This window comes from Zootoca vivipara, chromosome 1 (genome assembly GCF_965207765.1).
Source record: "Zootoca vivipara chromosome 1, rZooViv2.hap1.1, whole genome shotgun sequence".
NCBI classification, from domain to species: domain Eukaryota; kingdom Metazoa; phylum Chordata; class Lepidosauria; order Squamata; family Lacertidae; genus Zootoca; species Zootoca vivipara.
Window position 1 is genome coordinate 70,891,379 of NC_142582.1, and position 25,256 is coordinate 70,916,634.

Below are 25,256 nucleotides of genomic sequence, written 5' to 3' on the forward strand. Positions count from 1 at the left end.
CAAATATACCTGCACTTTGTGTGGGCTACTGGATCTCAAACTTTCTGAATAGTAGGCCACGTAAGAAATAAAATGCAAACATAGTTAATTCAGTGGCTTCAATGCAAGTTTTGATAAATCTGCCTCATGTTAATTAGCTAACCGATACCAGGACTGTGTTGTGAATGGCCACTGCTAATAGCATGTTTTCTCTCAACTTCCATTCTTCTTCTTTCCCCCTCATTTACCTGTAACTTGGGGTAATACTTCATGCATCCGATGAAATAGGTCTTAAGATTCATCATTTAATGTGCCTCAGAGGCAAATGAGGAGGAAGCACCATTCAATTGAACATCTGTTTTTGCTAGTTTAAAAAACACAGTTTAAGTTGTTCAGAGTTTGAGAAATATTCCATTTATATTATGTTACCAGCTCTTCCTTTTATTGTGGTTAAAAGTAGTTCAAAGCAAGGATCCTGTGTTTATTCATATTATCATTCCCACTTTATTACCAATCTGAATTGGTATTTTTTAATTTAAAAAATTCATAATGAAAGTGCTAAGTTGGTGAGAGACACAAAGGCTGGCAAATCAATGCACCAATTGGCTCAGAATGCATCAGAGGAGTTCACTACAGTTCTTAGCACCTAAAATGAAGCATAACAAAGGGAGTTGTTCATCCTTAGCCATCAGCACATTGCTTAAGGGTGCATTCCTTGTTCACCTGACACACTTCACTTCCTCTCAGGCACACTGAAGAGCTGTATCCCTTTCACCCTGTGAAAGACTCCTGAAGTGAGCACAATGCTGCAGCATTTCAGCTATACATCTTCTTCTCTCCAGGTTAATTCTCAAGCCTTCTACAAGCCCCGTTTCTTAATTAAACAGGAAGAGAGAGAGACTTCTTGAATGCCCTAAGTGCTCTTGAAGGGCCTGGATATGGCGGGGGTGGAACTTCACAATTGCCACTTAGTGCCATTGCTTGTTCATAAGTTGGCAATCCATTGTGTTCTGTGCATGGAGAGAGAGGGTTTAAGGAAATCTCTTCGTGTCTTTGAAAGATGATGGAAGAATTACGCCTCCTGTAGCTTCTATCCCTAAAATAAAAGCACAACTTTTAAGAATGGCAGAGTGATGATTAAGTATAAGAGTCCAAAACTTCAATTGAGAGAAGAACCTGAACTACACTTTCTTGGGAGCGCAATGTTTTCAGTGGCTAGTATTTGCCGCTGAGAGAACAGGATGGCATAGAATGGGAGTACAGTGGTACCTCGAGTTACAAATGCCTCAGGTTACAAATGCTTCAGGTTACAAACTCCGCAAACCTGGAAGAGTTACCTCGAGTTGAGAACTTTGCCCCAGGATGAGAATGGAAATCGTGTGCCGATGGCAGCAAGAGGCCCCATTAGCAAAAACACGCCTCTAGCTAAGAACAGTTTCAGGTTAAGAACGGACCTCCGGAACGAATTAAGTTCGTAACTAGAGGTACCACTGTATTCATTTGTGCTGGTATAGTTCCCCAACCCCATTTCACTAAAGCATATGGATCAGCACTGGACAAGGGCACATCACCTCTGAAGAATTAAAAGAGTACATATGTCATGGACATATGTAGGCCGGGGCCGTGTGTGCTGATGTCACTGATGCCAGCACTGTCGCCTTCCCACATCACAACAATTCATAACAATTGCACTGAGGGACAATTTGTCAGGAGCTCTGGAGAGCTGCTGGCAGTCAGTATTCTGAGCTAGATGAATCAGTAGTAGTAGTAGTAGTAGTAATAATAATAATAATAATAATAAATTGTTTGTTTGTTTGTTTGTTTATACCCCGCCCATTTGGCTGGGTTCCCCCAACCACTCTGGGCGGCTTCCAACAAAACATTAAAATACAGAAATCCATCAAACATTAAAAGCTTCCCTAAACAGGGCTGCCTTGAGATGCCTTCTAAAGGTCTGGTAATTGTTGTTCTCTTTGACCTCTAGTGGGAGGGCGTTCCACAGGGTGGGAGCCACTACTGAAAAGGCCCTCTGCCTGGTTCCCTGTAACTTGGCTTCTCATAGTGAGGGAACCGCCAGAAGGCCCTCGGCTCTGGACCTCAGTGTCCAGGTAGAACAATGAGGGTGGAGACGCTCCTAGTATGAATCAGTATAAGGCTGTTCCCCATGTTTCTCTTCGTCATTCCCTGTCATTGTTACTGACTCCAGATTTTGCCTTTAATACTGTATTTTAATCTGTATTTTAACTAATTGTTTTTATGTTTTATTGTGGTTCTGTTGATGTCAGCCACTTATGGCCTACTTGAAATGAGGCTGCACTTTAAATTTTAATACTGTATTTTAATTAATTGTTTTTATGTTTTATTGTGGTTCTGTTGGTGTCAGCCGCCCTGAGCCCGGTTTTTGACTGGGGAGGGCGGGGTATAAATAAAAATTTATTATTATTATTATTATTATTATTATTATTATTATTATTATTATCTTTCCCACAAACCTCAGCAACCTCAGCCCACTGATCTTCATGCTCTTCCATAGTCATAACAATTTCATATACCTTATTTCCATCCAAATCTCCATATATTAGGATACAGCAGGATTATTTTTAAATATATATTAGTTCCGAAGGATTCAACTGTTCAAGTAGAAATCCATAGATTATTTGGTAAGTCATACCCTGTTTCCATTTTTTTCTCTTAAGTCCCAAGGCATATCACCTTGGGACAGGTGAAAGCAAGGCTGTCACCTGAGGGCAGCCATTCCAGCAGTGGGAGAGCTAGGAAGCAGAGCTGACACCATTGAATCTGCTGTGACAGGACAGCTCCATCAGCCCTCATCTCCCCCCAGTTGTCATCTGGGGGGGCAGCCATTCCATCAGACTGCCTCAGTGGGAGAAAGAGGAAGCAGGGCTCCTTCATGAACTGCCTGTCCCTGAGCTGTGCCAGCTGTTCATTATTTCCCTTGTGTATGTTTTTAGTTTGTAAGTCTCCAAGTAGAGACTGTCTTGTTTTTATTGTGTGTAAGCCACTCTGGGAGCTTTTTTGGCTAACAGTAGGGTACAAATGCTTCACATAAATAAATATCTGCACCTAGCACAAACCCAAATGGGACAAAATGCAGTAAACATACAGCACACATATATACTGCACCCATAATTATTATTTTTAGGGTACAGAAACTTCCATGTCAAACTTGAATACACTGAACAAAGTGTTGGAATTTACAAAACTTATTTTCTTACCGTGGTAGATGTCTTTGTTTGCACTTCTTTTGGCAGAGAAAATAAATAAGTAACCCAGTTATGATCAACAGTACTCCAATTGCGACCAAGCCAGTCAAAAGTCCCATAACATCAATCTTCCGCATTGCTTGCTCCTCTGCACAGAAATCAGAATTACTGAGTATATTCTCAGAGTTAACTGTTTCTTGATCTACCCTAGGTCACACTATGCCACGCATCCCCAAACTGGGGCCCTCCAGATGTTTTGGCCTACAACTCCCATGATCCCTAGCTAACAGGACCAGTGGTCAGGGAAGATGGGAATTGTAGTCCAAAATATCTGGAGGGCCGAAGTTTGGGGATGCCTGGTGACTATGCCATAAAAAAGTGTCTTGAAACTATTCCTAAATTATCCCATAAATGTATAAAAGTAACTTCTTTACAAATTCTTCAGCAGTCCCTATTGCAGTCTGAACATAGATGTGCTATTCTCATTACAAGAAGAGCCAGAATCTACTGAAGAGGGGCTCTTGGACTGCAGCAGTACAATGCATGCAGTAATGTGGTTGAGAAGTGACTAAGGAAATAACACATTAGCCTGCATAGATTACAGATCTATGCAGTTCTCAGTGTGCATGCCACAAACATACAGCTTGAATGAGCAGTGTCTGCCACATGTTCATAGAGCACACAGCTCAAGATAAATCAACTATGTGGAGGGTATCAGAACTCATATTGCAGAAGGGAAAACAAAAAAAAGGTAGCTATCAAACATCAGATACAGTATGAGTAAAACAAATTATAAAATAATTATAAAATAAATAGTAACCATGCTGACAATATGTATGATTCCCCAAATCTACTGGGTGACCACCAGAGGAACAACATGCACTGGGTGTTTGTGGCATCAGGAACTGAGATGCATGCAAACCATTAGGGCCTCTGTGTGCCCTCCAAACCCATTAAAGGAATGGTTCTAGTTCAAAGGTAACAATGATGGTCCAAAATAATAGTGCAAATTAACTTCCTCTTTAATGATGAAGGATATCAAACAACATACATAATATGTATTATGTATTATCAAATGGTTCTGACAGGTAGGAGCAATCCAAACCCCAGATCTGCCATACTCAATGACAGGAGTGAGCCAAGCAGCAAATAACGCTGGGAAAGTTGGAATTAACCTTTTATTAGCAAAAACAAGATCTCACAGGAGTGTCGGGGCTAATGAGCACAGCTATTTGCTGAGACTGAAGATCCCCACCTCCCCACAGCTGCCTAAGTCCCCTCCTCTCCAGGGTCTTTCTCAAGCAATCTAAGACTGTGGTTGTGTGAAGCTATCTTCACCCTTTTCGTGCCTCTCCTGGAAGACCAGGGGGGAGAGAGGTGCTTGCTACAACAGGAGGAGCAGACACCCATGCCTCTTCAACAACAGGAATCATCCCTGCCTCTTGGCCTCCTTCCTATCCTGCTTCAGCTTCTGCCTCTGATCAGAATTATATCAGACTTCTCTCTGCCACAGACTCCTCCAGTTCACAAAGCCCTGTTACATCTTCCGCTTCTGACACCTCCTCACCCCTGTCTTCTCCCTCTTCTCTATCCTACCACTACTTCTTGGGCTCTGAGTCTTCTTCCCCAGTTGGTTCCTCCCACCATTCCTGTGTGTCCAACTAGTCCATGACACTCAAGGAGGTTGGCATGAAGCAGAGGTGTTTCTCCACCCAGCCCTGCCCAGATACACCAATAAGGAATGCTCCAATGTAAAGGACAGGTGGGCAGAGGCCCCACTGGCAGGAGTCAGCAGGACTCCCTGAAGTGGGACATTTCAGGGTTGGGAAAGGGTGGAACTGGGTCAGCAAAGGATCCGCTCAACCTTGAGCCAGCTCTGCTGCCATTATGCGATGGCAATAGACCTGGGGGATGGCATAGCAAGAAGGCATTTTTCCTTGTGGCCAGCAGAAGTGGTGGTATAAAACAAAAATAAGAACCACAAAGATCTGCTGTGATTTTGGCTTACCTTGATATCTGCCACGACCCTCCATGATATATTTCTTCCAAAATAAGATCTGAGATAGTAAAAAAAAAACAACCAATGTAATTGTTTAGCAGCAATTAAAAACAAAAACTGCACCCCCCCCAAAAAAAAAGCCCAGTCAAGAATTTAACTTTGGATTAAATTACAAGAGTCACACTGATTAACACTGGGTGGAATTGGTTAAGGAAGTTTTAAGACCTGCCTTAATAACAATATTATCAGTATATATAAAATGGACTGAGAGAAAGGCAGCAAGCCGTGCAGAATACATGACGGAAATAAAACATTTCATTAGCCCCACTGGTAATTGGCTTATACTGCAACTTCTAGTTATTGATAAATACTTACTCATGCTGGTATATAAGTGAATACTTACTAGAATATGCTTCTTAAGCACGTTTGCTACAAAGTAATGCCTAGTCACTATTAACTGAGTACTACAACTGTCTGAGGCGGATTCCCACCCCCACCCCACGAATAGTTTTGATAGGCTGTCCTTTATTGGTGCTCCCAAGCTTTGAAGTGCTAATATGGAGAACTAATTCAGAGCTACTCTGCAACTCAGAAACAGCAATTTCTAAAAATATAAGAATAATGAGTGACCATTGTCTGATGCAAAATAAAGCAATGCACACACTCTTACAATAGGAACATTCACCACAATTAAGGCCAAAGAGCACTTAAAAGATGGCACATATTTACCCCCAAATCACAAACTCAAATACACAAACCTTAAAAGCATCCTTATGCGCGCGCGCACACACACAAACACAGAGTAAATTAAAATATCTCAAGATTGCAATTCAGGTTATTGAGCTTTAATCACAAGGCAAGAATTGGCCCCATGGTAAACCCTAGAGAGGGAGATTTTTCCTCTCTCTCCTTCTTGTGAACTTCAAAAAATACACATTTTCCCCTGCAAAAGGAATAATGCTTGCTGTTTTGTCACAAATTAAGCCTGAACAGTTAAAAGATTGCATTGGTAATGAAAAAGCAATTTATAGTACATGCACACCATACGTTTAAAGTGCATCTTTTGCAAAGAATAATTGGAACTGCAGGTGCTGAGAATTCATAGAATCATAGAATGGAAGGGACCCTGACACTCATCTAGTCTAACCCCCTGCAATGCAGGAATCTTTGCCCAATGTGGGGCTCGAACCCATGACCCTGAAATTAAGAGCCTCATGCTCTACTGTCTGAGCTTTCCCAGCAGAAGGGTTGCTGTGTGGTATAAACTATAGTTCCCAGGATTCCTGGGGATTAAAAAAAATGATTTAAATTTAAAAGGATGTCATATGGAGGAGGGAGAAAGGTTGTTTTCTGCTGCTCCAGAGAAGCAGACACAGAGCAATGGATTCAAACTACAAGAAAGAAGATTCCACCTAAACATTAGGAAGAACTTCCTGACATTAAGAGCTGTTCGGCAGTGGAATTTGCTACCAAGGAGTGTGGTGGAGTCTCCTTCTTTGGAGGTCTTTAAGCAGAGGCTTGACAGGCATATGCCAAGAATGCATGGCGTTTCCTGCTTGGCAAGGGGTTGGACTGGATGGCCCTTGTGGTCTCTTCCAACTCTATGATTCTATGATTCTAGCTTGGGCATGCAGTATTAACCTAAAACTTACAGTTCTGCTGTAAACTAGTGGATTTAAAAGATAACTAGTAACAGTACATGTTGGCTTGCCTATGAGGAGGTGTAAAATAACCACCTCAGGCAGCATAAGAAGCAGTACCCATAGGTGCTCCACCTGCCTCTGTCTCTGGGGGAGAAGTGGTTTTGGTTTCCATTGAGATCTTGCAAAATCTCACTGGAAAACTATGCTGCTTCTTTGCTGGTAGTGGTGCGAGCCTGCCAGGGTGGCACTTTTCAGCTTCCCTGGTAGGGGTGGCAGGGTGGGGGTAGAGCGGCAGCACAGCCACATGTTCCCATTTTGCCTTTGGTGGCAAGACAAGACGAGCCACCATGGAACACGCCTTCAATTATTATTATTATTATTATTATTATTATTATTATTATTATTATTTAAAGAAAAAACTATGCACATACGGAAAAGCTTCTCCACAGTGTGCACGTCAATAAACTTTACTACGTTAGAAACATTTCCTTGATGATTCTCCTGTGAAATGCATCATCCAGACCCATTTACCAAAAAAAGTTAACAGCAGCATGGCTGCCCCCATCCATTTTGTGGAGATAGAGTATACCCATCCTAATAACAGCAGTTATTTCTTGAGAGTCCCATGGACTGCAAGAAGATCAAACCTATCCATTCTGAAGGAAATCAGCCCTGAGTGCTCACTGGAAGGACAGATCGTGAAGCTGAGGCTCCACTACTTTGGCCACCTCATGAGAAGAGAAGACTCCCTGGAAAAGACATGTTGGGAAAGATAGAGGGCACTAGGAGAAGGGGACAGAGGACGAAATGGTTGGACAGTGTTCTCGAAGCTACGAACATGAGTTTGACCAAACTGCGGGAGGCAGTGCAAGACAGGAGTGCCTGGCGTGCTATGGTCCATTGGGTCACGAAGAGTCGGACACGACTAAACGACTAAACAACAACAACAAAATAACAGCAGTACATAAAGCCTAGTGTGAGTACACCACCAGAGTGAGGGAAATGGAATTTTGATTCACTTGTAAATTCTCCAACGAACAGTTAATGAGCTAGCTCAGCCTTCCTCAACCTGTTGCCCGCCAGACATTTTGGACTACAACTCTCAATTAGCCTCAGCCAGTATGGCCTATGGTCAGGGATTCAGGGAGTTGGAATCCAAAGCAACCAATTGGAGAAGGCTGATTACTTCCCCCCTCTGCATAATGGCTCAGACAATGGTTCAGAAGGACTAGACCTGGGCTAGTTTGAGAGGCACGACCCTCTCAATCCTAGGAGCAGTAAAAAAATAAAAAAATAAAATACAATTTCACCCATAAGCACAATGGGTTCTGTGCCCATTCTCAAATGATAAATATGTACACATGATGTTGTAGTCCTAAGCATTGACCTTTGAAATATCTCCTTTATAGGCCACCAAAAGTAAAGCAATTACTGTTTTTTCTTGGTCTCCAAAAATTTCTCTTGCTTCCTCGAAATTGCAGTATTCTTCATTGCATTCCCTTTCAAGATCCCCTGGGGTTACTAGTTCGAAGTCAAATCTGTTGTATAGAAGGTGTCGTCCAATGAATAAATTGGCCTCCTCTGTTGAGATGAACACTGAAAAAAATAATTAAAGCAACATTTCTATTAAAAATATAAGCATGGCCTTTAAGAAAATGCACAGGCATGCAAACACACTGGTGGAAAATTTCCATTCACAGATGCTTTAAAACATCAAGTAGAGTCACATGGAAGAAGTCACATATGAATCAGCAGAGCTGATGTTTCACAACCACATTTTTTAACCACCTATGTTTGCACAAGTCACACTAGGAGTCTGCGCGATCCCAATGGCTCATACATTACTTACTTCATATTATTGTGAAAACAGCAGTAGATCATATTTGAGTATTACATAGGCCTTAAAAATGCAACTCCTTTTGTCATTATGGTTTCGCCTTTATAGGAGAAAAGGTTATCCAATGCTGAATGCCATATTGCAGCGATCTGGAGCTACCGGTATATAAAACACTTGCACATAACCTACTCAAGGAAATAACGGCTAGGCTCAAATCAAACACAGGTTTTCCGAAAGGCTATGTCAGTTATAGTGGGTGAGCCTCTAGGGTGGAATCTACACACATATAAAAAAACGCTGTGAAAATGCTTTTTTAAAATAACATTTTGAAAAATACATTGAATTTGGCATAGCTATTACCATCTAGTGTCAGATTCACTTTACAACACATTTTAAACCAGGCATCCCCAAACTTCGGCCCTCCAGATGTTTTGAACTATAATTCCCATCTTCCCCGGCCACTGGTCCTGTTAGCTAGGGATCATGGGAGTTGTAGGCCAAAACATCTGGAGGGCACAGTTTGGAGATGCCTGTTTTAAACGTTTTATTTGCAGCTGTATAGCCGAGTCCCAGGTGACAGAACCTTTGATGACGTGACCATGATGATCTGGCCTCAATGAAACTCTTGCAGAAGAAAGCAGGAAAAGGCGGCTGGTATTCAACTCAACCACCTTTGCTTCTCCTTGTTTGTTTATTAAGCTTTTCCCCAATTTTCTATTCGCCCCAGATTCCTGGTTACCTGCCCCTTCCTCTGTAATCTGACCCTCAGTTATCTCAGAGCCAGTGTGGTGTAGTGGTTAAGAGCAGTAGACTTGTAATATGGGGAAACAGGTTCGCATCTCTGCTCCTCCACATACAGCTGCTGGGTGACCTTGGGCTAGTCACACTTCTTTGAAGTCTCTCAGCCTCACTCACCTCACAGAGTGTTTGTTGTGGGGGAGGAAGGGAAAGGAGAATGTTAGCCACTTTGAGACTCCTTCAGGTAGTGATAAAGTGGGATATCGACTCCAAACTCTTGTTCTTCAGTAATACTTCTATCTAATCCTGCTTGTGTCAAGACTAGACTGAATTCACTCCTGTATCTAACTGTGAAGTCTCATCCCCAGTGGATGCTGTGAGGTTGTGTCAGGTGCTATTACTTCAGGGATTCTGTGGTGGGCCACTGAGTAAAAAGCTTGTTTATACTGACACCCCCAAACCACATCCATCGTCTTGACCACAGTGGGTAGGTGCAAAGTGAAAAATTCAGCCCACTCATTTTGGATGTTATTATTGGGTGCTTTTAGAAAACCTGTGGTCTCTTTCAGTTTCTTTTCGAAGTATTTCATCAATTGCAATTGTCCCAGAACCTTGCTATTTAATAATGGAAAAGTGTTGTGGGTGGCATAAATCATGCCACAGTAGATACAAAGGCAATCTGCCACAGGTGTCAGTAAAATTAAAACTACAGTACTCTCATGGTTTTTCTCAAGGGAACCAGCAGAGTCCCACAAACTATTGTATATCCCTAGTCCCTGAAAAAGGAGCTCCACTAACAAAACACTTTAATCTGAGTTACAGGTAGGTAGCCATGTTGGTCTGCCGTAGTCGAAACAATTTTTTTTTTTACTTCCAGTAGCACCTTAGAGACCAACTAAGTTTGTTATTGGTATGAGCTTTTATGTGCATGCACACTTCTTCAGATAAACTGAAACAGAAGTCACCAGACCCTTATATATAGTGAGAGGGTGGGGGGTGAAATCACCTATTCCCACCACCCTTCTGAGTAATACCCTCCCCACCCTCTCACTATATACAGTCATACCTCGGGTTACAGCCGCTTCAGGTTGCGTCTTTTCGGGTTGCGCTCTGCGCCGAACCTGGAAGTACCGGAACGGATTACTCCTAGGTTTTGGCATGTGCAGAAACATTAAATCACGCTTTGTACATGTGCAGAAGCGCCGAATCGTGACCCGCACAGACGCAGGTTGCGAACGCTGCAGGTTGAGAACGTGCCTCCCGCGTGTATCACGTTCACAACCTGAGTGTCCACTGTATAAGGATCTGGTGACTGATATTTCAGTGTATCTGAAGAAGTGTGCATGCACACAAAAGCTCATACCAATAACAAACTTACCGTAGTTGGTCTCTAAGGTGCTACTGGAAGGAATTTTTTTAAAATTTTGTTTTGACTTTAATCTGAGGATCACATGACAGGAAAGAAGATTTAGTAGTACTGTAAGTCTGCAACATGCACACATTTAACTTGTGCGCATTCAGATTCATATACTTGGCTAACAATTAAAAATAAAAATAAAAAGAGGGTGGGTGCCTGGGAAAAAGGACTTTGGCAATCCCACCTACCATTGAACCCAATGTGCATTGACTATATGCGATTTTGGTTCTAGGTGCAATCCCCGGAACGTAACCCTTGCCTAAGTTGCAGGCTTGTTGTCTTCTTAACAGCGGGTTATATTTCAAAACAGAAATCTTTAGCCAGTAGCCTAAGAAAAACCTCAAGAAGAACTTTTGAGAGCCCCAGATAATATACACAAGTTACTTATGAAACTATGACAGTGATGTCACTTTGAACCACATTAGAGGTGTTCAGGATGAAGAGGTTAAAAACAGCCTTTAGAAGCCAGAACAGAGGTACGTGTCGAAGGGAGTAAACCTTTCCAGGTGAGGTGGGACTCAAATGTGTCAAGTTAAGTTGAAACAATGTAGGGAACTTGAGAGGAGCCTGAGGGCAGGTTGAATACGAACAACTTTAACAGGAAAATGAGGCGTTGCCCCATCCCTTAGCCCTTGAGCCTTCATAAGGGAACTACTCCGAGGGGCATTTCTGATCTTATGCATATGAACGTTCATGGGGGTGGGGTTGCTTGGCACTAATGCCACCAGTTTGGCTATCTGGGGTTGTGGAAGTGTTGGACATTGTTAGCTAGTGTGGGATGCAAAGGGTTAAGTGCAGTCAAGTCACAACAATCCCTAGATAGTCCACTTGGAGGACTGAGGAGGAGGATATGACTAAGCGTAGTTTCCTCTTCCTTCACATGCAAATGAGTTGAGGAAGTGGCAGATAAATCCTGAAGGAAACAGCCATTTTCCCTCTCTTGGACCAGACCTCTTGGACTACACACATCTTAGTGAGTCTCTCCCTCAAGGCCTCCAGCCTAGAGAGAGAGATGAGATGGAGTCTCACTTCTTATAAGTGAACTTCACAATGTATATATTACCTTTTAACTAAGCAAGTCTACCTCTTGAGTGTGCTGTACCTCGAGATGCTTGTAAGTAAACATCTTTTATACTTTTAAGAGCATTGTGTTGTGTCTTTTCTTTTAAGAGGGAAAAAGGGGAAATACCAGGAAAATACACTTTATTTTAGTGGCTTAAATCAAGCCTGCGCAAACGTTCTTCTGCTGTGTATTTTGCAAAAGGGGAATGTTTTACTCTGCTAAAGTTTTGTGCTTGCTAGCGCAAGCGGGGATAGGATATATTAAACAATATCTCCTCATCCACATTCCTGAACATTCCCACAAAGGGTTATTGCGGCCCAGAGTTGCGTATTTTGTGTATTTTTGAAGGATTGATTTGGATTGTGATTTTGAACTCTGTAGGATTTTTCCAGTTAGGATTTCCTGGTTGAGCACATGGTCTCTTTGTTCTGCAGTGTGCTTGGGGGATTAACTACCCCTCCCCTCCCTCAGAGTTTACAGCACTGAGAAAGCTCAGAGGTAGTGAAGATATTTTTGAGATTTTGAATTTGATTTTTGAAAGATTTTTGAATTTTGGAAATTTTTGAAGTTTTAAGATGGCAAGCTCCAGTTTTGATAGTGAGGCAAGACCAAGTTTTATGCTGCTGGATGACAATAATTTTGTGCAGTGGAAGCAGCGCGTTTTAGTTTATCTTGCTGCTAGGCGTGTTCTGCAGGCCATTAAGGAAGAAAAGCCTACAGGAACCGATGCAGAAGCTTTAGCTAAGATAGAAGCTTGGAGTATTAAAAATGATGAAGCCAAGCACATAATTTTGAGCAGTTTGAGGAATGAGCATCTATCAATGATAAATTTTGAAGATGATGCATCTAAGATCCTAGAGGACATTGAACGCATTTATGCACAATCTACAGAGAGTTCCTATAGATACTTGTTGGATAAGTTACTCAAGTTGAAGATGAATTCTAGAGAAGAGTTTACAGAGCATTTTAAGAATTTTTCTGAGATTGTTCAAAGAATTGCCCTTACTCCCAGAGCCTTTGATGATGTGACTAAAGTAACGTTTATGCTTGCATCATTGGGACCTACGTTTGCTCCATTTAAAAGTATAATGGATCACACAAAGGATTTAACTTTTAATGAGCTTATCAACCATTTAAGAGAGGAATGCAGAGATAGCCTTGATTCTCAAGAAAGGAATCCAAGGAGGAAGGATAGCAGCTATGCATCCAAGCATTTTGGAAAGTCCAGACAGACATCTAGAGAAATAATTTGTTTTAAATGCAATGGGAAAAACCACATAGCAAGGAACTGCAAGAGTCAAAATGGGGATAAAGTTGAATCCCACCCCTCAAAACCACAAGGTGTTAAGAAGGGGAGTCATGAGCAAACCATGTTGATGCAGGAGAGGAGTTTAGCTGTCCAGGATTGTGAAAATAAGCGCAATAAGTGGATTCTTGACAGTGGAGCGAGTTCTCATTTCTGTTATGAAAAGGAGTATTTTAATGAGATTAATGGGGATGAAACCTCTGAAATTGAGATTGCTGATGGCAACATTGTAAAGGCAATTGGTTCAGGAACTGTGAATTTGAAATTCAACGTAGATCATGAAACAATTAATACTAAGATAACTGAAGTTAAGTTTGCACCAAAGCTTAATTGCAACTTACTCAGCGTGTCCAGTTTGGACAGGAAAGGTTTTAAAATTACATTTGAAAAAGGACAATGTATTGTGACTAAGCATGATGAAGTTTATGTTCAAGGCACACTAAAGGATGGTGTATATGAGCTTAATGTTTCAGAGAACCAGCAGAACCAGTCTGCAAAGGTGGCGCAACCAAGTCAAAAGGACGAAGGAAGTCTGGAACTCTGGCACAAGAGACTTGGACACAGAGACACCAACGTTATTCTGGAACTACAGAAAGGTGATCTTGTGAGAGGTCTGCAGGTAAAGCAAAGCAACACAAATACACCAACATCAAAATGTATAACTTGTGTTAGTGAGAAAGCAACTAAACCTTCTTTCCCACGTTGTGCAGAGAAGAGAAGCACTAAAGTATTGGACATTGTCCATACAGATCTATGTGGACCAATGAATGTGTCTTCTCTAGGAGGTAATAAATATATTTTGATATTTTTGGACGATTTCTCGAGATTCTGCGTAGCCTACTTTATCAAGGAGAAGAGTGAGACAGTGGAATTGTTCAGGGACTATCTTAACATGGTCAAGAACAAGTTCCAGCGAGCCCCTTCCATTTTAATGTCCGATAATGGTGGGGAATTTTGTTCACATGAGATGCAGGCCGTCATGGCTAGAGAAGGCATATCACACGTGACCACAGTTGCCTACACACCCCAACAAAACTCAATTGCAGAGAGGAAATTTAGATCCATTTTGGAAATGACAAGGTGCATGCTAAAGGAAGCTAACTTGTCACACAGGCTGTGGGGTGAAGCGGCTCGTTGCTCAGTCTATCTTCAGAACAGACTGCCCACAAAAGGCGCAGAGCGCACACCATTTGAACTTTGGCATGGAAAAGCCCCAAATTTGTCACATATACGTGTATTTGGAAGTTTGTGCTACTATCATGTGCCCAAGGAGCACAGACACAAACTTGATTCCAGAGCGAAGGCAGGGATCCTAGTTGGGTACGCTTCTGGAGGAAAAGGATATAGAGTCTTGGATCCGCAAACTGGCAAGACAAGTTCGCAGCATGTAATTTACTTCGATGAGCAAGGCAAAGTTGATACAAAGGACACTGCCATTGATTGTTCCAAGGAGCCACAGGATGAGGAATTTGTGATTTTTCCTTTTGAACCAATACAAAGTACTAATCCAACTTCTAGTGTCGTAGCACCCCCTATAGGTGACACCCGAGAAGACGTGGAGGTCCAGGCCCCTGGCAGCACCAGAGACGAAGATGATGACGAGCAGCTGTATGGGGATATGCCACTGCTGGAGGAGGATGAGGAAGCTGATGCGGTCGAAAGACCAGAGGTCAGACGCTCATCCAGAACCAACAGAGGTGTTCCACCATTACGGCTGTCCTACCTTACAAGGTCGGCGTCTCCACAGGAACCTTCCAAATGGGAAGAGATAGAGAGGATGCCACCAGATGAAGCCAGTCTCTGGAGGAAAGCTGCTCAGGAGGAGATAGATGCACTTCATCGGAACAGGACCTGGACACTCACAGAACTACCTCCTGGTAAGGAAGCAATTGGAAGTAAATGGGTGTTCAAGGTTAAAAAGGGTTCAGAAGGGGAGGTGCAACGCTACAAAGCTAGGCTTGTGGCACAAGGTTTTTCCCAGAAGTATGGAGAGGATTACGATCAAGTGTTTGCACCGACAGTTCGATACAGCAGTGTCAGACTACTTTTAAGTATTGCAGCATCTAAGCAAATGTCAGTTTACCATATTGACATTGCGACAGCCTTTCTTCACGGCGAAATTTCTGAGCAGATTTATATGAAGCAGCCCAAAGGTTTCATTAAACCAAATGAGGCACATCTAGTGTGCAAGCTGCAGAAAGGACTTTATGGTTTGAAGCAAGCAGCGAGGGCTTGGAACCAGAAACTCCATGAGATGCTGGTGCAGCTTGGGTACAAGCAAGGGACTGCTGATAAGTGCTTGTACACCAAACAAAGGAATGGACAGTTTTCGTACATTTTAGCCTTTGTTGACGACCTTTTAATTTCTACGTCAAATGAGAAAGACTATAAAGACATAGTCAAACACCTCAACAGGGAAGTAGAGGTCAAGGAACTTGGAAAAGTGAAATACTACTTGGGAATTCAAGTTGAGAGAGAAGAGGATGGATCGTTCTTACTCAGCCAAAGGCAAAAGATAACTGAACTGATTGAAAGCATGCAGATGCAGGACGCACACCCAGTTGCGACACCGATGGCCACAGACTTCTTGAAGAATCAACAAGGTTCGAAGTTGCTGCCAAACAACACGCAATACAGGTCAGCGGTCGGCAAACTTTTGTATTTGGTTACCACATGCAGACCTGACCTGGCAAGTGCAGTGGGGATCCTAAGTAGGAAAGTAAGTTGTCCCACTGAGCATGATTGGGCTGGAGTTAAGAGGGTTGTTCGTTATCTAAAGGGAACCATGGACTGTAAATTAAAACTGCCAGCTGTCAGAGACCCTAAACTGCTTGGGTACACTGATGCGGATTGGGCTGGGGACAATAAGGATTATAAATCCACAAGTGGCTATGTTTTTATGTATGGGGACGGAGCTATTGCATGGGGCAGCTATAAACAGAAATGTGTAGCTTTATCGTCCACAGAATCTGAGTACATTGCGGCTTCGGAAGCTTGCAGAGAGATCCCCTGGCTGGATCAGCTCCTGAAGGACTTTGGCGTGCCAAGAACGGGACCTGTCAGCTTGATGGAGGACAATCAGAGCAGTATGAAGCTGACACAAAGTGAAAAGTTCCTTGCACGCACCAAACACATTGGGGTCAGGTACCACTACATACGCCAGGTGATCGAGGATGGACTTGTTGAAATGTGTTACTGCAACACTGACCAGATGACTGCAGATGTCCTAACAAAGCCCCTGCCAAGAGAGAAGTTCCAGGATCTTCGTGGCAAGCTGGGACTCTTGGGTGGTTGATTAAAGTTATTTATGTATGTTTTTGTGTATGTTGTGAATTGCCTGAGAAGGGGTTTGTGGGATGCAAAGGGTTAAGTGCAGTCAAGTCACAACAATCCCTAGATAGTCCACTTGGAGGACTGAGGAGGAGGATATGACTAAGCGTAGTTTCCTCTTCCTTCACATGCAAATGAGTTGAGGAAGTGGCAGATAAATCCTGAAGGAAACAGCCATTTTCCCTCTCTTGGACCAGACCTCTTGGACTACACACATCTTAGTGAGTCTCTCCCTCAAGGCCTCCAGCCTAGAGAGAGAGATGAGATGGAGTCTCACTTCTTATAAGTGAACTTCACAATGTATATATTACCTTTTAACTAAGCAAGTCTACCTCTTGAGTGTGCTGTACCTCGAGATGCTTGTAAGTAAACATCTTTTATACTTTTAAGAGCATTGTGTTGTGTCTTTTCTTTTAAGAGGGAAAAAGGGGAAATACCAGGAAAATACACTTTATTTTAGTGGCTTAAATCAAGCCTGCGCAAACGTTCTTCTGCTGTGTATTTTGCAAAAGGGGAATGTTTTACTCTGCTAAAGTTTTGTGCTTGCTAGCGCAAGCGGGGATAGGATATATTAAACAATATCTCCTCATCCACATTCCTGAACATTCCCACAGCTAGCTTATACACTCACTATTTTTTGGAGCAATTTTGCCTAATTGCTCATCTTATGTTGCAATGTTGTTGTTTTTATTAGGGTTACTGTACTATTGTTTTTAGACTGTTTTAGAATCATAGGATTGTAGAGTTGGAAGGTCCAACCTCTGGAACCCCTGGAAGGACCAGAAAGTCATCTGGTCCAGCCCCCTACAATGACAGAATCCTACCCGTAGCCATCCCTGGAGGGGCTTGAACCACCAGCCTTCTGGTTAACAGCCAGATGCACCGACCCATTGCACCACAGAGGTCTTGGTTTTCTATGAAATGTATTTGTGGAATATGTGGTAGATAAACAAAGGATGCTTGTCACTATGGCTGTTGGGGTTTGGCAGGTGCTTGGTATAGTCACTGATTAAGGATGGGCTTGGGGAATTCCAGATTCGCCTTGCGTTGCAGTTCACTGGTGATCTGGCAAATGTACCAGGTGTGGCCATATTGCTGGCTGCATGGGGCCAACGAGAAGCAATTCTGGCCTATGGTTTCCAGCAAAACATGTTAGTATGGGACAATTGCCTTGGAGGGTACAGTTTAAAATCCAGAACAATGTGTATTTAAGGTTACAGGTAGGTAGCCGTGTTGGTCTGGGTCGAAGTAAAATAAAAAAATTCCTTCAGTAGCATCTTAAAGACCAACTAAGTTTTTATTTTGGTATGAGCTTTCGTGTGCATGCCACTGTATCTGAAGAAGTGTGCATGCACACGAAAGCTCATACCAAAATAAAAACTTAGTTGGTCTTTAAGGTGCTACTGAAGGAATTTTTTTATTTTAATGTGTATTTAAGATTGTTGTTCTATGACTATTGATTGTTGCAATAAATTCTTTTGATTTCATACACCCCACAGAAATGACATACGTCTTGAACTATCTTGACACGCACAGTTAGACCCTTTTTAATGAAGGAAGATTAAAGCTTTAGTGAACAAATAATAATTTTGGATTATAATTTTGGATTGGGAAGAGAATCTCAGTTGTGTTTAGAAGCCATAGTTTATGCATAAAGGAAGTTACCTTCTTTCACTGCATCTGATTCCTTCAGTTGTCTTGAGCAGTGAGGAAACGCAAGCAACGTTAGCACCAGCTGAAGGAGCAAAATGTAAAAAAAGAACATAACCCGGTACCTGTAAAAAAAAAGTTACCAAATTAACAATATTTTTTAAAAATTTTATGGATTAATTGCAGACAAACTTTTAAAAAATGCCTTATTGGCTGCAGTTAATGTTAACATCATTCACAAGTCACTACAAGACATTTAGATGAAAGTTGCTCTAGATTAGGCTGCAGGCCTCCCATAAAACCAGTCTAGCATGTACGTCATCATGCTTGCGTAATAATAATTACATGGATTGTTTTCAGCAATTGAAACCAACAATTTCAGCATCAGAAAAAAAATACATGATAACATAAGTTAGGTCCTACTTCATGTGTCCGTGTATCCTTTGGATCACCAGCACATTCCCCATACATGTAGAATCTTGTCAAGGAAAGATCTCCAGCTGACAACATTCCAAACTGATTACACGGAGCTTCAGTATGACAGAAACTAGACATGTGCTTTTACTATGATATTGACCAGGATTCACAGAGCTCCTTCTGGGCATGACCAAGGACTTGTGCAACCACTAAGATCCCCCGCTCCGCTGGCCCCGCTACTTCTCTCCCTTCAAAACTAGGTTATGTGGTACCATGTGGCTGAAACGCCCCTTATAGGCTTGAAGGGCTCCTGCTCCAGAAATGCCAAAAAAATTCTCCTACTCCAACAAGCCCCCGCTTGGACTGGCCAAGCTAGTCGCGCTGTTCTTTGGCTCCTTGCCAGTAGGCACAATAGCTCTTGCTCAGCATCTCAGGAGGGCCAGTTTAGCCGGACGAAACTGAGCAGCTTTCAAAAAACAATGACTGTGTCGCACCCGATACCAACTCCAGCAGCCCTCTCTTGCGAGAAGCGCACCTCGAATTCCACCCCTTTCCCTTCGATGTTCAAATGGCCGGCTGCTGCTGTCGTGGAGACACAAGTTTTTAGGCTTTTGACTTTTGTTATGATTATATAAGCAAAATACACCGCCCTGGGAATCTTGTGCTGAAGGTATTCTCAAGCAAAACTGTGCGCAAACTTCAAGTTCATGGTGCGCTGCGATTGATGGCACCCGCCGCCACTTCCTGCTTCTTTAAACTAATGAAAGTTAAGCCCGCCGCCGCCGCCGCCAGCCCCAAACCATCGTAACAAGTTGAGGGGCAGATCTAACAGCCAATATCACGGAAGATCAAGACCCAACGCAGAACTACACAGAAAGCGTAAGTGGAGAAGGCACGTTGTCGGGTCACGAAGGTGCCATAGGGTGTGGGCAGCGGGCTCCAGTAATTTCCCCTCCCTCCCTCCGCCTCCCCTCGGAAGAACTGGCAGCTTCATCCACGTCGCAGATCTCTGTTTCTTTATGCTTCTCGACATCTATCCCGCTTTCGCGATCGCCTACCTGTTGAGTTCAAATCCCAAATTTTCCCAGAGCTCGTCGTCCGCGCCACTCCAGCCTGGCTTTTGTCAGAGGTGGCGTTCGCTTCTCTTCGGGAGCACTCAGAGTGGGAGAGGGCGGTTTGGGCTCATATTACCTGCTTTGTAGCCGCCCACCTGAATCCCGGGCGGACTCAGGAATAAAAGGAGAGAGGACTCGGCCGTGGCAGAAGGCAGCGCATATTTAAATCTGCTAATTAGCATACTGAGTGAACATCCCATTCAACAGGTCCGTGTTGAATATCCCCGTCTTCCTTAGACATCCTCATTCCTCTTCCCCGTTCGCAACAGTATGAATAATTACACACAGCTCCTTTCTGCACACACCCATCCATCTGGATTCTAGGAAATCGTCCTTAAGTGGGAAAAGGATTTGAGTTTTGGTTTTGCGTTGCTATTTGTGCGGTGGAGCAGCAAATGAGTTTGAGGATTACTGAAAGAAAGGCCCTTCCTGACCACTCTGGTCAAGGGTGATTTTATTGTAATGTCATGCAACGAGGCAGGCCAGTAGTTTCTTTGTATATGAGCTAGCTAGTTGAGGAGTTATTTATGTTGTTGTTGTTTAGTCGTTTAGTCGTGTCCGACTCTTCGTGACCCCATGGACCACAGCACGCCAGGCACTCCTGTCTTCCACTGCCTCCCGCAGTTTGGTCAAACTCATGTTCCTAGCTTCAAGAACACTGTCCAACCATCTCGTCCTCTGTTGTCCCCTTCTCCTAGTGCCCTCAACCTTTCCCAATATCAGGGTCTTTTCCAGGGAGTCTTCTCTTCTCATGAGGTGGCCAAAGTATTGGAGCCTCAGTTTCAGGATCTGTCCTTCCAGATCCTGTTATTTATATTATTCATGGTTATTCATGTTATTTATAACAGGATCTGTTATTTATATTATTTCGATGGAAGTCTACCATGCCAACAGAACTTGAGATATGCTGCCAACAGGAAAGTACACTGCAGGAATGTCCCAGATGTTTTCTCTGCCCATGGCTATGTTTCCTGCTCCTGTCCTTTTGAGAACACTTTCTACAGATACCTGAAAGGATCTGCACTTAATTGTTCTGAGAGAAGCAAATTGTTTGAAGGAACTGGTATCAATATCCTAGACAAGTGACCACAATGTCATCATTATTTGGCAAGGTTAAAGTTTTGTCCACTTGTTGCCTGGATGAGACATATCAATGCACGTGAGTAAAAACATAGGAGCTTGCTTGAAGAGGCCAAAGGCCAGCAGCCTGCTCTAAGGGTGGCCAACTAGATGCATGTGGGAAACCTGCAAGCAGGGCCTGAGAACCAGAGCACTCTTCTGCAGTGCATGAAGAAGTACGGTAGGTTCTTTCATTTGTCCTGACTCTTCCAACATTCAGCTTCGTTGGGCATCCACAAATTCTGGTGTTTTGCGATAGGAAGGACTTCTCTTTATACTTTCTCTTTCTAAAAATAACTTTATAAACTGTCACCTCTTATTCATCTTTTCTCGAAACTAAAAAGCCTCAAACGCTGCAACCTTCCCTAATAAAGGAGTCATTCCACCCTGTTGATTGTCTTGGTTGCTCTTTTCTGCCCCTTTTCCAACTCTACAATGTCCTTTTTGAGGTGAGGCAACCAGAACTGTTCACAGTATTCCAATTGTGGTCACACAATAGATTTGCATAACAGCATTACGATATTGGAGGTTTTATATTCAATTCCTTTCCTAACTATCCCAAGCATGGAATTTGCCGCACTCAGGATTTCCAGTGAACTATCTGCTGGGGTAAGTCGAGGTCTTGTTCTTGGGCCATAACTGCCAGTTCAGACCCTATGAATGTGTATGTGAAATTAAGATTTTTTTCGCCCCGACATGCATCACATTACACTTGATTATACTGAATAGCATCCATAACAACTGTCTTTTGTTGTAATCCCCTTTTGATCACATAGGTCAACAGTGTGTTTTGCTCACTTTAGAGCAGGGACAGTGTGTTTTGCTCACTTTAGAGTATGCACACACAGGCCATGAGTCTGGTGCCATGTTGCAGTGCCCTCCCCTTGCAGTATCTTCTCTTCCATTTTGTATTTTTGTAATGAAATGTGCACTGGAGAGCTCAGATTTGCCTAAGCTTGTTATCACTATGCACTGCCTTCACTATTGCCTGAAGGTTTTTGCTAGGCTTCCCTTATGCACAGTACCAGGAACTTGCTGATTCAAGTCTGCCCTGTGTTGGCAAGCTCCAGCTGAATGTTGTAAGCAGTACAGTGGAATTACAGTCATTGGCATGTTGTCTCTTCAACTTCCCTACTCTTTTAAAGAAGCAAAACATATACTGTACAAAATAAAAAATTCCTTCAGTAGCACCTTAAAGACCAACTAAGTTTATATTTTGGTATGAGCTTTCGTGTGCATGCACACTTCTTCAGATACACAGATACATCTGTGTATGCATGCACAGATACTTCAGATATACTGTACAGTATATTTTTTGGCCATCTTTGGTTAGGAAACTGATGCCCTCTAGTGAGATTTGACAGCAGTTGCATTTGGTTGTTTTTGTTGCATTCTAAGGGTTTATTTGCAAGGCTCCTTCTTCTTCCTTTTTATCTGACTTGTGTTTTAATCTACTCCTGTGATTACAGTGCAATGGGCCATTCCGTCTTCCAGATTAAACTACTATAAGATTAGTAAACCTGACTTGGCAAGCACCAAGTTTAGTGTATGATACCACACTTCACTTATAGATACATATTATAATAGTAAGGTTTAAACTACTAGGTGAATACTACAGTTTCTGGCACTACTTTGCATTCAGGAGAGTTGATATAGTACATTAATAATAATAATAATAATAATAATAATATTCTGCCCTTCATCGTAAGATCTCAGTGTGATTCACAAGATAAAAATACAAGGTAAAAGCACAAATAATTAAAACAAAACAACAAAACAAAACAATACAATACAAAAAAACCCTCTCACAAACACATTTAAAAGGCTGTAGAATATTAATCAGCTCTGTATAGTTATAAATAAACCAGTTTTTATTAAGACAGCCTAAATCTCCAATGTCCTCTCATGTAAAGAAAACTGAACCTGGTAACGCTGCGCCTGGAAATTCTCTGTGCCACTGGAAACAGAAAGTACCAACAGATGGTTCTCTGCAGAGTACACCCATTGTAATTAATGGACCGAAATTAGTCATGCCCATTAATTGAAATTGATCTGCTCTTAGTATGACCAGCAGTGGATACAAACCGGAATCTATAATGCCACCTGGTTTGCTGTTTTGTGGGAAACTACACCAGTAAATCAATTTAAATTAATGTATATGTCAACAGATTTAGTAGGCATTTTGTGGGATTACTAATGGCTGTATTCTATTATTTCCAGATTGTCCATGCAAGAATCAGACTGTATTGCTGTACTCAACAGTAGAGTTGTGCTACATTAGATCTGTTTATATGCTGTAAACCGCTTTGCACACCTAGGGCTCAGTTTTGGAGAAGGACAATTAGCAGTAGTTGATATAATTTTTGATACATCTGTGAGATTTGTGCTATGAATCCTATTATTTTATTTCAAATTTTATTTATCAAATTTTATTTATTTATTCACTGCCCAACTAGGCAGAGGACGATATGACTCACTGCATCTAGCAGCATCACGAAACTTGTCTTTCCTGGTTGACGGCTTTTTGCAAACATAATTTCTATTGCAGCTGTTCTGCAGATAGTTGCGTAATAATTTTCTGTTTGCATTTGTGTTGTTTATCTGGCCATTCTCACTTACTTTTTCTGATTTTGAGAATCTGATACACACACACACACACACACACACACACACACACACACACACACACACAAACTTGCAGTACAAAAGCCAAGCCACCAAAAATGCTGAATTGATATTAAGTGTGTGGAAAAAGTTTTAATGTTATTTTTGGCAAGATCTGTAGCATTTGACTACCCCAATGACACATCCATTTGGTCCCGGTTCATGTACCATTGTAACGTATTGCATTTTTGCACTATATATTTCATTTTGGTGCAAGTGCCTCTCCCCCCCCTCTATCCTGTGCCATTCCAGAGGCCCCCCCTGACCCTCAAAAGCAGCTTTTCAGAAGCACAGGGAGGTGGGGGGGGCACAGAAAAGCCCTATGGCACATTTTAGGACATGGAAGTTAAAGCAAAATTTCTTTTGAAAAAAAAGGGCTTAAAAGAAGGGGGAAAAATGCAGTCGTGCACATGTCTATTCAGAAACTTACCTCCAAAGAGACTTACTGCTTTTCAGTTCAATGTGGCTTACAGGTAAGTTTGTATAGGATTGCTGCCTATACATACTTCTCTCGATGCAGGATTAATTTAGAAAATTATTTCAACTAAAAACTCCCTGTATGTATAGATATAACGCTAATGAAGAATTATTTTAATTAATTTTGAAAGCCATAATAGGATATTAACTTGCCTCCCACATTCTTAATGAAGAAATAAAGCAACTAATTTCATTGCTGTTAGAGGAGCAATCTACTCCTTCACATATTAGAAAATTAATGTAACATATTCACTCAGCCAAACAACATTTCTGAATTTCCCCACCGGAACTCTGAACACTTTTATTCCTAGAATAAATTTATGAAAAAAACAGCAGTCAGCATAAAATTTTCTGGCTTCAGCTTCTTAAGACCTCCATACTGATTGATTCTGATCCCAATAAATCTTCATTCTGACATGGGCTCCTTGTATGTGCTATTCTTGCTGTATCTAGGGAGAAATAAGAAAGGATGTAAAATCATATGTTCTCGATTCTTACTACAATACGTGGAAATCATTGCTCCAGAATCCTGCAATGGTAAACTCAAGGTTAGATTACTGTAATGCAGCGGGGCTGGTTTGGAAGCTCTAGCTGGTACAAAATGCTGCAGCCAGATTGCTGATGAGAGCTTCTGGTTGAGAACATGTGACGCCATTGAGCTGCACTGGCTGCCTATCTGATACTAAGCCAGGTTCAAGATTCTTATTTCGATTTACAAAGCCCTGAACCACTTGGGTCCAGAGATTCTCTGAAGCCTTATATTCCAGCTTGATCACTGTGATTATCCGCAAGAGCATCTTTGGTCATTCCCTGAGTTGATGAGGCTTGTTTGACAACAACAAGAAAGCAAGCCTATAGTGTCATTGGCCCTTTCCTGTGGAACATCCTGCCAATAGAGATTCAGCATTTGCCTTCTGTGCAAAAAAAACAAAACAAAACTTTTCTGTTCCACAAAACCTATGCAAGCTATTAAGAGTTCAACACCCCCCATCTGTTGATGGTTGTTTTTAACTTCTTTATGCTTTTGTTTTTAACTTGTAATGTTGTTGTTTGGTTTTAAGTTTTTATATTGTAAACTGCTGTGATATATCTTTTTGACAGTGGTATAAAAAGAAAAAAGTAAAGGAATATACAGTATATATATGTCCCTTAAAGGACAACATTGAGGTATTTGCCTTGGAGTACGTTGTTCTGCCCTAATTTGGAGTATGTGTGTCAATATTGCCTGACCTCCAAGCCCAGGGGGTTGAGGACTCTTGCTTGGCCTAAGTCAGTAGA

At 42.1% G+C, this 25,256-nt stretch overlaps 1 protein-coding gene across 2 annotated transcripts; it reads right to left on the reverse strand.

Moving 5' to 3' along the window:
• Positions 1–399: 399 nt before the first annotated feature.
• Positions 400–20,160, reverse strand: PRRG4 (proline rich and Gla domain 4). 2 transcript variants are annotated; one of them, XM_035118166.3, is made up of 6 exons: positions 19,662–20,160; positions 18,202–18,311; positions 8,233–8,441; positions 5,212–5,260; positions 3,216–3,351; positions 400–1,075 (listed from the first exon to the last, which is right to left on the reverse strand). In XM_035118166.3, exons 2-6 carry the CDS (start codon positions 18,299–18,301, stop codon positions 859–861), a joined length of 711 nt encoding a protein of 236 aa, XP_034974057.2. In that variant the 5' UTR covers positions 18,302–18,311; positions 19,662–20,160; the 3' UTR covers positions 400–858. The 2 variants fall into 2 exon arrangements, with proteins under 2 accessions (XP_034974057.2, XP_034974066.1); XM_035118175.3 differs by having other exon boundaries at positions 8,278–8,441; positions 19,662–19,969.
• Between the last annotated feature and the right edge of the window lie 5,096 nt (positions 20,161–25,256).

What these genes read in the sequence shown, in the direction of transcription:
- PRRG4 (XM_035118166.3), bottom strand. Translation starts at nt 18,301, where the DNA reads ATGTTCTTTTTTTACATTTTGCTCCTTCAGCTGGTGCTAACGTTGCTT. An exon ending in ATAAAGGAGATATTTCAAAG is followed by an intron (nt 5,261 to 8,232) that starts GTCAATGCTTAG and finishes TTACTATCTCAG; the next exon opens with ATCTTATTTTGGAAGAAATA. An exon ending in AAACAAAGACATCTACCACG is followed by an intron (nt 1,076 to 3,215) that starts GTAAGAAAATAA and finishes CTTTTATTTTAG; the next exon opens with GGATAGAAGCTACAGGAGGC.